Source organism: Aulonocara stuartgranti, assembly GCF_965226115.1.
Source record: "Aulonocara stuartgranti genome assembly, chromosome: 17".
Classification (NCBI taxonomy): Eukaryota; Metazoa; Chordata; class Actinopteri; order Cichliformes; family Cichlidae; genus Aulonocara; species Aulonocara stuartgranti.
In genome coordinates, this window is record NC_138953.1 from 26,904,430 (window position 1) to 26,920,000 (window position 15,571).

The following is a 15,571-nucleotide window of genomic DNA, read 5'->3' on the forward strand; positions in this document are numbered from 1 at the left end:
GAGATCATTCAGCTGCGAGAACAATGTGCGAGTCAAAAAGAAGAGAGGAAATACTAATGGTTCAGATTTTATACTTTATACACATTCCCACAATAAAACATTTTGAATTTGAGACAATCAAAAAACAAAAAGAAAAAAGATGAGAAATCAAAACAAACAACCACCACACACATACATATAATTTAATCTGGAAACCTCATATACATACAGGGCACCCTCTGGAATGATATCAGCCACTCCTTTAATTCATGACAGGAGGAGAAGGTACAGTTGATGTAACAGGAATAAATTAACTCTAAGATCATATCCAACCTTCAGTTTTGTTTCTATGGATTCCATTTTTGTGTGTGCGCGCGAGCCTATATATGTATATATATATGTGCGATTGGCTGGAGCAGACACCTATTATCAACACAATGCTCCATGCAACCAAAAATGTGGTGCAGAGGGTAATGAAACTGGGAAAACCGTGACACAGATGCTATGTTTGTCATGAAACTAATCCAGTTAGAGGACAACTTGTTTAACATCCAGCCAGTCACTCGATCCCGTCTTCCCTGACTGATCAGTGTAAACTGAGGCCCATGAATGGGAGCAGCAGAGCAAACCAGTGCTTACAGCTGTACACATCTGTAATGTTGAGTTGCAGCATCTATCATGTCCCTTAATGCACAGAAAAAAAAATACAGCAATACATCACACAACAACATCTTTTTTGCGTCAGAAATTTCACAGACAAAGGAATGACGTCTTTTATATGACAAAATAAAAAATTAAAAGGAGTGTTTCTCTCTCTCTCGTACAGCAGAGGTTCTCAGTCCATAAACTTGCGGTTTGGGTTGGCACCAAAGAGAGCCACTCGGATTTCAGGCATCATCTGCAAACAGAGTGACAGGATAAGCCAACAACCATCATCTCAGAGTAACTTTCTTTATAAAACCGAAACCCTGAGAGGAGACATTTACATTTTTATTGAATGACCAAACATCTAAAATGAGAAGACGTTCAATTTACTCCTCGTACATTTGAGAAAGTACAGCTAGAACTAACTACAGTACTGTGCAAAAATCTTGAGCCCCTCCTAATTTCTTTATATTGATCCAGAAAAAAGAAAAAAGAAAAAAAAAAAAAAAAAAGGTGGAAATACAGTAAATAAGGTAAAAACTGAGTTTGTACAACAAACTTGAAAGTCAGTATTTAGTGTGACAAGCTTTATTCTTCTTCACAGCCTCAACTCTCTTTAAAGAAGTCTTCAGGAACAGTTCTCCAGGCCTCTTGAAGGACACTTAAAGCTCTTTTCTGGATGTTGGCTGTTAAGATGATCCCACACTGCTTTAATAACGTTGAGGTCTGGACTCTGGAGTCTGATCCATGACTGAAAATGTTCCACTGTGTGCTTCTCTATCCAGGTTTGTTTTTGCTGTGTGTTTATGATCATTGTCATGTAGAAAAATGAAGCTGTTGCCGGTCAGATGCTTTCAGATGGTACTGGATGGTGGATCAAAATCTGATTCTACTTTTCTGCATTCATAATTGCATCAATTTTAAATAGAACTCCAACACCACTGACAGAACCATCATTGTGCTTTACAGACGGCAGTAGACACTCTGTTGTACTTCTCTCCCGACCTCCTCCGGACATATACGATACAATTTAAACCAAAAATTTTAAATGTGGCTTCACCTCCATAAGACCTGTTGCCACTGGATTTTCAGTCCAGCTCTTGAGTAATTTGGCATAACTCAACCTTTTCTCAGTTTCTCTTTCTTAATATTAAGCACCTTGAGACTGTTATTTGGGACTATATAGTTTATCTGTTATATGCAGACAACACTGGTTCTTCCCTTGGGTTAGGTGTCCTTCTTATGTGTGATTCACAGATTCTTGTTAAGTGGCTTAACAAAAAAACAAAACGTTGTCAGGTGCAGGACTGAAAATGAGTGAAAAAGCTTCCAATGTCCAAAGCAAAGCTTTGACAGAACTTCAGAAAGCCTGGAGAACTGTGGCTCCTTAAAAGCAAAACATAAAGAAAAATGGGTGGCTCAAGACTTTTGCACAATCCTCAACTTTTCTGTCACCTAACAAGCTGATTCAGCAAATTACTAAAATCGAAGTTAGAATATATGGAATATTCTTGAACACCCACTACTGTACTGACTTAATATTCCATCTGTCATAACTCTGCTCTCTGCCACCTCTGTAAATGTGCAATACTAATGAAAAAGAAACACTACAAAACTTGTTTTCCTGTTTTATTTACAGTTAATAGCATAAAGTCACTAAATAAAAACAGAGTAAAAAGAAGTATGTTACTGGATGAAGTGCAAGACCATTTTCTGTGACTACAGTGTAGTTTTACTGAATTTTTAGAAAAAAAAAAAAAAATATTGCTCACCTCTTTTAAACACACTGATATTAACTTCAAAATGAAAAACTAGCCTACAGCGAGATGGTAACTATCTTCATACTCTTTATATTGGTAAATATAGTGACATGTCTCAAAGTAGGTAATGTTTATTTATTAAAAGCCTCAAATTTCGTCGAACATAAGCATTGTGTATCTTTTTAAAGTTTAAAACAGAAACAGAAAAAATATTGCACTGAAAAATGAAGTTTGGTATTAAAACAAAGTCATTTTTTCAAATGCATGTTAAGAATACTGTTTTACTTTTTCTCTGTTGCGTACATTTTAAGAATTTAACACCATGCCACCAGTGTGACGATGATTTAAAATGCAAGTTTGTTATATATAAACAGAATAATGTGCAGTTAGAGTAAACTAGTGCATTTACAATGTGTGAAACAAGAAAGATAAAATGATAAGATATGCATTTCCTACCTGCTGAGCCATGAGGTCCAGTCTGCTCTCCAGAGTGTTGGACACCTTGATCTTCCCGTCTCCATTATAGATCTCAATACCTCCAGACCTGCATGCAGAAAAAGTTTGACATTTTGATCTCAAATTAAGAGGTGGCTAAGTTTTCAAGAGAACTTCCCCTTAGTGATCACTGGTTTGTCGTTCAAATGTGATTCTGCTTACACGTCAGGGGAGAGGAAGTTATCCTGGTCAATGCGGACCTCAATGTTGTTCTTCACGGCTGCTTTATATATGGAAATGTTCTTCTGGATGGATGCCTGAAGGGTACAAGGAAGTTTGGGATGAGATTTCATCTGATACAAACAACTGGATCAGCACAAAATTTCCCTTCAGTAACTGAACACGTATCATTAAACATGATAACTTTGAAACTGGGTTTTCCCCACACTGCCCACAGCAGGGCAGGTGATACTGCACTGCAGGGTAAAAAGGGTAAAGAGACACCTTCTGTTTTACTCACCTGCACCAGCGGTATGTCCTGTTTACGACAGCGAATGGTGACTTTGGGCTCCAGCAGCTGGTAAAACCCCTGATGAGAGACGGTTATTATGTTATTTTAGTTTTTAAATATCTGCATAGAATGACAAATATTTTTATATCATGAAAACCTTTCTGTATCATACAATAAAGTTTAGGATCAGCACAATGTAAGCCCTCCAGAAAGTATATTTAAGGCGCTTCCACACTGGTTTATTAATACCTAGAGGCTACCTGAATGCTTTATAAATAGTCCTGTGTCTTGTGGTACCTCACAATTAAAAGATGGGATTTAACAAGAGCAGGGGCATTTCCAGGGGGGTTATAGAAGTTTGGGCTGTTTTTACAGAACAAATTAAACTGGAGACGGTGTTCTTAGGGGATTATCCAGAGGAACACAACCTAATTGCATCCACATCCATTGTATTAGTGAAATACCACCGCATATTTACTAAACAGAATATAATTAGCTTATCTGATTGGCCAGACAAGATTAATATGATCATAAAGTCTGGCTGGTCTTCTCTACAAGATCACCTCTTCAGGTATCATCCCAGCTTTCTGCACTGCTGGAATCAGAAGGAGGAGATGCTAAATCATTGTCTTTTATTTATCTATTTAATTTATGATAAATTAGCTGAAGTGACTCATTACATAAATTTGAAGTCACAAGGACAATAATTAAAAGGATCCACATGCATTGCAGTGGCAGGCAATCTGTCCAAAAATAACTGATGCAACTACGAGATATACAGTAACTAAGTAGCTGTGTTAGGCCCGTTTTTATTTAATAACTGCTGATATTATTGAATTTAAGCAAACGAAAACAACAACAACAACAACAACAAACAAAAAAAAAAAAGCTGAAAACTCGGTGAAATCAACTTAATATGTCATTAAAAGTTTTATTTTTCACGCCAGAGGTAAAACATATTTGGACTTTATGCTGAGAGTGTGTGTATCCTTGTGTTTACAGTGCAGTGATGTTATTATGGCAGGGTCACAGCCCCCCTCTCACATTCTGGGGACACAAATGAGGATCCTGCTGCTCTAAAATAGCTGAAATCTTTTAGTACAGATGGAACTTGTTTTACAGAGTAAATTTCATTGGTCAGAGGGATGTTAGCGGGCAGGCCTCGGAGTATAAACCAACCTGTAAGATCAGTCCATCCATAAGAGTTGAATACCTGGCCGGGTCTTTTGCAATGTTAGCGAGCCGCTGGCGAGCTTCATTCAGCATTTCCTGAGGGTACAAAAAACACACCTGATCTCTTCTGTTTGCACTCTCAGCTGTGATATTTAACCAGCCCATCTTTCGTATGTATATAAACTGATGACAGAGACTTACCGAGATCATATCATCACGGGCCTTCAGCACCTTCAGTCGAGCCTGGTTCATCAGGTTAGACATCTGACTGTTAAGCAGACAAATAACACACACATTGGTCCTGCTTATATCCCAAAGTGAGACTGTGTTTGCTCTTTTCTTAACCCTGGCACTGTTCGAGGCAGGTCACAGAGGAGGTACTGTTGGGTGAAGTGGCTAAATAAAATTACAGAAACTCTGTCACATTACAGCCGTTTCTTTGTTCTTAAAAAGGCCAGATTGAAAGGAGGAAGGAAAGAAGGGATAGGCACGATGTGTCCTGTGATGTCTCGCCACGACTCACATTTTCTTCTGTTGCTCAATCTGCTTCTCTTTCTTCTCATAGTACTCCATTATCTTCAGCCTCTGGGTCTGGACCAGGCGGCCCTTCTCAATGTTGAACTCTTCTTCTGCCTGCAGGAAGAGACACAGGTAGCTCAGAGGAATTCATGGCAAACAGAAATCTTTTTCACATAAAGAATGACATTTAAAAAGAATATTTTTCTCTAATAATGTAAGAGAAACATGAAAATATTTTGGGAACCTCACTAAACAACGAAGGTTACTATATGTACACACACACACACACACAACTCTTCTCATAATCAGCTTTCCTTGCTGTAAAATAGTGCCTGAGGCTGCTGGAACTTGTGGACCATCATATGTGACACAATGAGAGCAATCCATATCATCTTGTAATGCAAGCATGCAGCATCAGCACCACCTAATGGTGATTGACTGGTGTTGGAGTCTACAAGGGCTGCACTGATCACCCCTGAGGTGACCTCCAGCTTGCCCTGAAGTGGTTTACAGCAGGAACCTCCTAGCCTGGGGCCATAGCTCTCATCCGGAAAAAGTTGGAGAACCCACTCTGGGTCGTTGGAGGAGTTGGAAGAATGTCACAGTAAAGATGACTGTTGTGACAATGCCGATTTCCCCTTCTGTTCACGTTTCTACCCTCAGCTACATGATGCAGGTGACTTGTATGGTCACGAGCTCTGGTAGCGACTGAAAATAGAAGTTTGTAGTTACAAACTGTGGAATGAGCTTCCTCCAATGGGTCTCTCAGTTCTCCCTTACAGATAGGTTTTTGGGGGGGGGGGGGGGGGGGGGGGCAACACCAACACCACAAGTAATGGGGGCTGGAAGACAGTGTGGCTGAGGAGAGCATCTGGAAAGCAGCAGAACATGGATGGATATTCTTCTACTTTGGACTTCTCCCATCATCCGCCCCCTTCTCCACCACCCTCTGTCACATCAACCCTCTACATGTCCTCCTTCACTACGTGCACTGTCCGCTGATGGACGTTGCAATTTTAAAAAATAATTGATTGCATATATTAGCTGGTTTGTTGCTTTTTTGTTCTCCTCTTAAGACAAAACAATTAAATAAATCTATGTAATGACACACAGTCTGATGGGGGCCAGGAGGCCTGATGCTTCTAAACATTAAGTTCATTAATTACATGAAGACAAAGTTACAGGTGACCTTTAATGTCTGTCCACATAGTCCAATTCCCTGTCTTTCCTCAGCTTTGACTCACGAATAAAGACATAAAATCTATCCAGCCTGATATCTGTGCACAGCACTGTGTGGTGATGTGTTTTCATACCTTTGCATCAATTTCCTCCGCCTTCTCATTTGCCTCCTGCTCGATGAAGGCCATCATGTGCTTAATCTGTGGATGGGAACAAAATATAACTAAAAACAAGCATGTGTTGTATAAAAAAACCCATAAAATTTAGATCCCATAGAAACAGCTTCTTTGATTTTTATTTTCACTTCGCTCCAAATCCGATTTTTGGAAAATCTAATACACGTTAATCTTTAAACAACATTAGATCTGATCTTTGTTGATCTGAAGATATTTTCAGAGCCTTCAAAGACCCTCATGACAAATATACTTAGCTTATTTCACATTAAAAAAAAGATTTGCACCTAATGCAACTTGTGACTTTCCTTTCTAATGCAATACACTGGAAATGAAACTCATCATTAAACTTTTGGTAAAACGATAGCAAAGCATTAGTCTGGTAAACATCAAGATATCCCATAAAGATTAGTACATTTTACTGTGTGAGGTGTGTCATCTCTGGTTTGAGATAGGAAAAAGACACCTTCAAAAAAAAAAAACAAAAAAAAACGTCTAACAAATACTTCAGGATATCAGTGAGTTTTGTTATTTTTCAGTGTACATGAAGCAAAATGTCAGCGATTTCTTATACCTTTCCTCCTTTGAATCCTATTAGGGATACCTCTTGTTTCCCTTTCCTGACCTGAGCGGTTTCTGTCTTATTTCAGGCCTGCTTACAAACAAAATGACTGGGTGTACATCAGCAGTTAGTGATGCAGCTACTCTTAGATAAACCCAGAAACTATTCTAATGGTTTTCCAATCACATCCTTACAGATATGTACTGAGGTATCAAAAATTCATCATTAAGGGTAGAGAGGGCATCTTAAAATCTTTACTGGGGTGGTAAAGATGAGATTAAGCCAGGGCGGTTTCCATCGCTTCAGTGAAAATGTTTGTGAATTTTGTTGCACATCGTCATTTTACCAACTGTGCAAAGAAACAGGTGATGAGCGAGGGATGGATCTCACTGAGGAAATTAAAACTATAATTTTAAACCACGGGCTCACTGTTCAGCAACTCTATTAATTCAGATAATGAACTTCATGTATTATTCGATGTAACCCGAAACTAGGAATTGAGCCCACGAAGTCATCAGGAAAGTGTCCACTGAGGTCACATAGGAGCTGTTTCCCCACAGATTTCTATACAACCATGAATCTTTTTGGGGGGTTTTGGCAGCCAGGAGAGTCGCCCTCTGATGGCCCACTACTAGAAATTCCACAATGGCTTCACACAAATTCTGTGTTTCATACAATCTAGTGCTTAAACTTTTATACTTATGGTTTTACACATTTCTAAGATATAGCGAGGGACACTCATGAGCATTTCATATTGGACGGTGTCAGTATTTACAGTGTTGACCCTCCTCTGATTGACAATGAGCCATTCTTGACTTATCAGAGCTCAAAGTTCCGCTCATCCTCCTGCCTTTTAGGAATCAATCCTCGATGGGATTAAGAACTGGGGAGTTTCCCTGCCATAAGATCCAAAATGGTACTATGATGACCGCTGAGCCACATAATTATCACTTTTGCTTCATGACTTGGTACCCCATGATACACGGGAAAACATTGGCCTTTGAGAATGTGTTATCATATTTTCTGACACCAAATAAAAGTATAACATATAAAAACTTATTAACCCATAACCCTTTATTGCCACTTTAATTGCTGTTTCAAAACTATTTAAATAACAGCAAAAGTAGCTAATATTAAGATTTGTTGAAAATTAAATATATTATTAATGTGTGTCAAACAGCCAACTGATATAGAAATCCCTGGTCATGGCAGTGTACAGTGGGAACTTTTTATTAGACTTATTTTCCATATTTGAGGAGATTTCCAGTGAGAACACGGTGGCTCACTCACTCCAAGTTCCTCCTTCTTGGCATGTGTTCATCATGTGATCATGCAGAGATGCATGACCCTCAGTATCACATCCTTAAGTCTCAGCTGCAGAAATAGCGGCTTATTTGGGTCCAAGTGTCAATTTTATGTAAAAAAAAAAAAAAAAAAAAAAAGCACCCCTTTAAAGAACAAATATTGTCCTCTAGGTGCCGTTTGTGTTTAATTCAGTGCTAACCCTTATGCAGCTCTCTCAATGTCATTCTCCTTTGACACACCGACTTCCTGTAAATCCTACAGCGGCTGAAAGTATTTCTCAGGTTTGTAACAGGCTAACGAGTCGCTTCGTTAACGAGCGAAAACAAGCGTTAAAATGGTGTCTTTATATAGGTGAAAACGGTTCATTACCTGCTTCTGTACGTCGGCATCGCTCAGCGCCATGGCTGCAGTTGTCAAAGATCCGCCTGGGCCTGCCGGAGAAAGTAAGAATTAAAAAATCACGAATAATAAAAACCGCTAAATGGAAACAGAGACCGCGATTACTCAGAAAATGAAATTAATCCCAACATTTAAGCTTTAAAGCGGCATTTATGTACCCGAGAACAACAGAGAAGACGGTTTGAATTAATCGCCGCAGTCGTGACTCGTAAAGATGTCTACGGAGGATCAGCTGATTTTCAGAGTCACGTGATGTTTACTTCCGGCGGAAGAGGTCGTCAAGTGCGAGGAAGGAGCGAGACGAGTGAATAAAGAAAAAAGTGGCTGTTTACTCAGTTTTCAACGTGTCACGGACACAGTGAAGTATAAACGTAACTATAACTTATCAGTTTTTAAGTTAGAAAATATAAATATATTTATTTCTGTACATTATCTCTTAACAAAAATCTTTATTGCTACAGTTTAAAAAAAGGTTTAAGGTTGAGTTGATGTAACAATTAAAATGTTATATTTGTTATATTTTATTCATATAATAATGTTTATGTATTTCATAATAATATTGTTTGTAGTTGTTTTACTACATTTACTGTGTTAATAGTAGTTTCCCTTAGGATTTTCTCAGGATAAAGTTCTTATCTGTATTCTGGTTGTTTTTGTTTTTTATTTTATTAGCCTGCTACTACAGCTGTTTTAAATTATATGAAAAGGTTATTTAGAGTTGTTTATTTCTACAATATTACTGAATATTACTATAACTGTATTTGTCTATGCTGAAATGAGGAAAGTAAATACCTTTATATTCCCTGGGGGAAGTAAGAAAACACAAATCATATAATGATATATTCTTTATATTAGCTTTATTCGTATCTATATCACACTATGGCATCTTCAATATTCCAAAATAGGAGTTATGTTTTCGAATATACACTACCAGTCAAACGTTTGGACAAACCTTCTCATTTCTTTATTTTTACTACTTTCTAAACTGTAGACACATACCAAAGACATCAAATATATAAAACAAGATATATGGAACAATGTAGCAAAGAAAAAAAATTGATAAGTAACTCTAAATATGTTTTATATTTGAGAATCCTCTAAGTAGCCACCATTTGCTTTGTTGCCAGTGCTGCAAACCCTTGGCCTTTTCTCAATGAATTGAATGAACTGAATGAATTTCATGATGTAGTCACAGTTTTTACTTCACAGGTGTGCCTTGTCAGGGTTGATTTGTGGAATTTCTTGACCTTTTTAATGGGGTTGGGACAGAAGTCAGGTTGGTACACAGCTGGCAGCATTATTTGAAATTTGATTCTTGCTATAATATGAACTCTAAGCTTTAAAAAAAAAAAAAAAAGGAAGAGAAATGACAGTCCATTGTTACTTTAAGAACTGAAGGTCAGTCAGTTTGGAAAATTGCTAAAACTCTGAATCTGTCCCCAAGTGCAGTCCCAAAGACCATCAAGTGCTACAACGAAACTGCCTAATTGCCTAATATGACAACAATTTTCTTCATGCATCTAAAATCCCACCCAGTCCCACGATGCAACTGACCCACAACCCAGGATGAATGTTCCTTATGTGTTCATGAGCAGGACAAAAATTCCTCTTCCAAAGCGGGGACCACGCCAGCCTTGTCCCAGGCAGACAAGGAGAAGCCTCCTATCCCCGTCTCGTCCCTCCACTTAGCTTGTCACATACCAGCCCAGCTCACACACTGTCGCTCGATGCCACCGCGGCTCCCCTCGTGGATTCGCCCTTTAAGTAAACATTTACTGGCCAGAACCATCGTCCCGGAAGCTGACCTGGCTAATGGCCATGGCGACCCTCTCCCAACACGACTGCACCTGGTGAACAGCAGTGGAGACACTATTCACAAATGCAGGCAGAGGTGTACCTCTGCCCTGCTGTCGGAACCGGTCCATCTCCAAATGAGCCGTCGCACGCTACGATCAGGCAGCTGGTCCCTCTTTTCCACACTCGCCTTCACGCATTCCTCTTCATATGTGGGGCCTCTCTCCATTAGTGGTCAGCCAGCTCACTTTTAATAGGTCCTTTAAACAGCTGATAGGCCACCTCGGGACACACCCATGCCTCAGCAAGTGATCGCTATCAGCCAATTTGCCTAGCCAGTCCACAGTGGATTAAAACAATGTCATATAAAAACATGGAATACAAACAGAATAAATCATGCAAATAAAAACTACACTCATAAATAAACACTAAAATCAGAATAAAACCAATTATAAAAGGCAAATACAAATTCCTACTCTGTGACATAAGGGCTATTGGACCAAGAAGGAGAGTGATGGAGTGCTGCACCAGATGACCTGGTCTCCTCAGTCAACTGACTTAAATCCAATTGAGATGGTTTGGGGTGAGATGGACCTCAGAGGGAAGGCAAAAGTGCTACCAAGTGCTCAGCATCTCTGGGAACTCCTTCAAGACTGTTGGAAAACCATCTCAGGTTTTAATTGTGGTCTTCTTTGTTGGCATTCTCCTGTGCCATACTAACCCGCTTTGTTTCCTCTTTCACTGCATTCTCTTTTCTTCTTGCCTGGCAGTTCCAACTTTAACATCCTATTTCCAAACCAACTCAAACATACCTCTGTAGAATAAAATTAAGACTTTATTGTGGTATTTTGCTTTCTTTGTATAAATGTTTAACAGCAGAGAGAAAGCAGAAGAAATGAGAGGATGAAACAAGATAATTATAAATACAGAGCTTGAGTTCCGTTTTAAAATGTAAAGCTATAGTTTTTAGATTTAGATAACTGTATTTATCCCCACGGGGTAGTTGAGAGTGCAGAGTGGCATATATACAGTTAAAAAGAATAAGTGCAAGGCAGATAAATAAATAAAACATGTTGGTGGAGTTGCTCCTTCTTTTATGAAGTGTCTTGCCAGCAGGGGGAACTAGAAGTTGGAAAGTTCTGGTTTAAAAATGGCTCTTCTCCCCATCTGACGTGCATTTTCCATTCTGTGCTCCTGCTGTGCACACTGTGAGCTGACTGATAATCTGCTGTTTGGACAGTGAACATAAAAAGTCCACAGACTGTTGACCTAAGCGAATGCTACTCACGCTAACATCTGCCAACCTTTAGAGACCACAAACACGAAGATTCACACCTTGATTAATTCAGAGTCAGAGTCAGCTGACTTACAACATTTATCCTGCTTCACAGGGAAGTCACTGCTGACTCCTCTCCAGCCAGCTCTTATGTGATGGATTTGGGAAGTAGGGTGGCTCAGAGAGAGAGAGAAAAAAGAGAGAGAGAGCTAGACAAGGAGGGAGGGGGAGAGAGAGACTTTTGCACAGCTTGCCTACCTTGTTACTCCTGTGCCAGCTCCAGCATGCATGTCTGCCTATCTGTTGATTTGTGAATTTGTGTCTGAATGCACATCACACTTTGATCTCTCATCTAGCAGCTCATCGAGAGGACACAGGTATGCTTGGATCTTTCTCTCTCTCTCTCTCTCTCTCTCTCTCTCTCTCTTGTTTTTTTAAACTTGCAGAAAATAAATCTTGGACTCCTCTACAGGATCAAACGTGAAGGAGTACTGTGCTCTGAATTAAGACTGTGATTTGATTTTGGGGGCCGAGTGCGTCTTTTAATGCTGTGAGCGTTAGAAGGATGATTGCAGGAAGGACAAATACAAGACAGAGAAATGGACAGGAGGTGTGTCTTATCAGCTCACTCTTCAACTTTGACATTGAAAGCTGACCTTTTGTGAATATGCAATATCACTCTGCCCCCATTGTGCATTGTACAGAAAGAGTGCTTTAAATCTCCCTGAGCATTTGCTTTATCACAAGTCTGTTAGAGCTAGGATAGGATCAATGGGAATCCAATTACTCAAGTAGGACAGTAAGGAAAGGTGGCGCACACAGCAGCAAGTAAGGACACAAATGAGCTTTGCTGTCTGTTTGTGTGCATGCAGGGCTTAACATTTTTGTGTGGTCAACTTTAAGGCTGCACAGGCCCGCAGAGCCACAGTGTCTGTGTGAGGAAATATGGCAACTAGGACGTCTGGATGGCGTTTGCTCTCTAAGGAAGGGGTGGAGTTGAAGGGTTGAAAGCTCACTCTTTGAACTTTTTATTATTCTTTTTTGTTCTTTAGTTCTGACTCTAACTTTTGCAGTGTTTTGTTGGTTTAGGCAGCCTCAGCAAGGTTAATAAAAAAAGAATGGTGAGCTTTGCCACTGGCACCAGCTTGAATGATTATCAAGTTGGACCAAAAGAAGGAACAAAGGCCATTCCGACGAGCCCTTCACAACCTTCCTTCTGACCCCATCTAACGAAGAAGAGGTGTTGTTTCCAGAGGAGAGCCAAGTCAAATAGATATTTGCTATGAAATTTCCCCTTGTGGGACTAATAAAGGTATATCAATATCAATACCAATACACTTTAACAATAAACTGGTTGGCTTCTAATGTTTTTAAAGCTCACTGTAGCTTTTGTTATGATAAAAACTAATGTGTGTAATATATGAACTTACAATTTTATTCATTTTATGGTGTTTATTACTACAAAGCAGACTGTCCACAAGAACAAAAAAGACAATCCAGCCCAACATAAAGGATTTTAGTCCCCAAAACCTAATAAATGCCTCAAGAAATACATCAGCAGTGAGGGTACTCCTCTAAAATGAAAAAGTTTGTCCATTGCCTAAAAGGCTCCTATTGTTTTTACCCAGTCAGAGGTTTTATTGCACAAAAAAGTTACAAGCTGTTGCATAACAGACAGGAAAGGCCTTTCCTCTGTGAGGCAACACAAAAGAAACTGTCTTGTTTTTGAACTGCAGGTATGTGCGTTTAAAGCAGCAACAGTGAAGCAATCTTTAAATAAAACACATGTTCTTTACCAGATAGGAGGATTATTACTACAATAATACTATTTGCATTTGCAAGTTGTGTTAACCTTATTACTAATGATCATATTTGTATTTATGTTTATTTTTCATAATGTTATTCTTTTCAGCACCTTGTTTTTTAGCAGTTGAGGGGTTTTTTTTGTTGTTGTTTTTACTCTCTGTGACTCCACACTGTTCGTGTTTCTGCTCTTGGTTCTATTGTTATTGACTGTAAGAATTTCCCTCAGGATTGATACTTATCTTATCTTATAATTTTATTTCTTGTACTGTGGGAGATACGTTTTACCAGCTAATGGCTGAGAAACACAATGAGACAACAACACTCAGCTGAACCACTACACAATTTCCTTATTGAAGTCATATTACGGTATAATAAACATGACATTTGATAGGCCTCCTTTGTAAAGATATCAACTGAAGGAAATTCCTCAGCTTTTCTACTAAAACTGAATCAAATTTTAACTTCTGCATCGCTAATTACCTCTATTTGTTTTTCTCTACAGCGATCCGCAACATGTAATACTGTGTTAAGAACTAATATAACAAATTCAAGGTGTAGAGCGACTGTTAGAGGCTCATTAAGAGGTATGTTCTGAAATCAGCGAGACACGCAGACAGGCCACATGTTGTAAATGTGATACAACATCACACAGACGTGCTAAAAATATCTATTCTGGGACTGGCATGAGGGTGACAAATCTGTGCAGGCGAAGCTGAGCTGGGAACAGGGGGGTCACCTTCAGTCTATGTGGCACATTCGGGCTGAATGCATGCGTACACAACAGTGCTAACCATTATCAAAAATGTATATTTTCTCCAAAATTCTGATTTCATATGATTATATATTAACATTTCCTTTAAATTTAGAGGTAGACTGCGACATAATCGTTTCCATTTCGTGTCACTACTCTCGCCCTATTCTCATGCCATGTGAAATCACTAAAAGAGCTGCCACTCTCGGGTGACAGATGGAGATGTATACAGTGTCTAAACATAGTAAGATATGCAGGTCGAGGCTATAGATAGCCACAGACTGCTGCAATAACGACAAGCTAGTGAGCAACTTTTTCCAATCACAACCCTCACTCATGTCAATGAGAGCACAGACATGTAAAATCTGTAACAGTAGCAGCCATGAGGGGATTCTGTGGCTGTGCTGCAGAGTATCAGTAACTACATGTCTTTGTGAAGACATGAGGCTGTGTTTTCCAAAAAGTGGGACCCACTTGGAGCAGTGTGTGCTTTTCTGGCCTGTAGCAGCATGCACTGTAGTCTCTCTGTAGGTGTCCTTTATCGTACTACCACCACCACACAGACTTTTAAGGGTGCACACAGTGGAAGAATTGTGATTCTAAATTTTAAATAAAGGCATCCAGAACAGTGAGCACAAATTTTGTGATTTAAGCTGAGACACGAGGTGCTAATCTGAAAATAACTGAGGTAATATGTAATCAGCACAGTCCTCTTGGTAACATTTTGCATCACAGGCCTGGAAGTGGAGGTATTTTTGTCCTTTGAAGTAAAGAAAATAAAGTTATGTCTAACATTAGCACCTTCATGACTTGTTTACAACTCAAAAAGAAAAAACTACTGTCTTGATCTTGAGTATGACTTTTGGCATATTCAGAACAAGTAAAGCTGAATAAACGTAGGAATTACCACCACTTAAGACAAATATTGTAGACACAAGGGTTGTGCTGGATTTACGGTTTTATTAAAACACAAAGGTTTCCTAAGCAAAATGTACTTGAAGGTAAATACACTTCTGAAGAAGAGACCCTATCAGTGATTAACATGGGATTTCAATGCACTTATTTTAAGTCCTGTTTTATTTTCAATGCGTCATATACTCACCATCCACTTTATCAGGTACACCTTGTGGGAGCCTGTTTTCAGAGCTAACTTAATTCTTTGTGGTGCGGATCAAGCTAAGTGCTGTAAACACTCCTCACCAATTCTGCTCCATATTAACATGATAGCATCACACAGTTGCTGCAGATTTGTTGGCTACACCTCCATGATGTGGATCTCCTGTTCCACCGCATTCCCAACAGTG

At 39.2% G+C, this 15,571-nt stretch overlaps 2 protein-coding genes across 2 annotated transcripts in view; one reads left to right on the forward strand and one right to left on the reverse strand.

Moving 5' to 3' along the window:
• Positions 1-60: 60 nt before the first annotated feature.
• Positions 61-8,930, reverse strand: atp6v1e1b (ATPase H+ transporting V1 subunit E1b). The gene is made up of 10 exons (XM_082511020.1): positions 8,799-8,930; positions 8,611-8,672; positions 6,336-6,401; positions 5,027-5,136; positions 4,705-4,771; positions 4,510-4,599; positions 3,340-3,408; positions 3,042-3,136; positions 2,841-2,928; positions 61-877 (listed from the first exon to the last, which is right to left on the reverse strand). Exons 2-10 carry the CDS (start codon positions 8,641-8,643, stop codon positions 815-817), a joined length of 681 nt encoding a protein of 226 aa, XP_082367146.1. The 5' UTR covers positions 8,644-8,672; positions 8,799-8,930; the 3' UTR covers positions 61-814.
• Positions 8,931-11,577: 2,647 nt separating this feature from the next.
• LOC309692472 (uncharacterized protein) overlaps positions 11,578-15,571 on the forward strand; it is a 5,503-nt gene continuing 1,509 nt past the window's right edge. The window contains exons 1-2 of the mRNA XM_082511019.1: positions 11,578-12,087; positions 12,183-12,320. Of these exons, the coding sequence (XP_082367145.1) occupies positions 12,276-12,320 (45 nt within the window). The 5' untranslated portion in view covers positions 11,578-12,087; positions 12,183-12,275. The remainder of the gene's footprint in view (positions 12,088-12,182; positions 12,321-15,571) is intronic.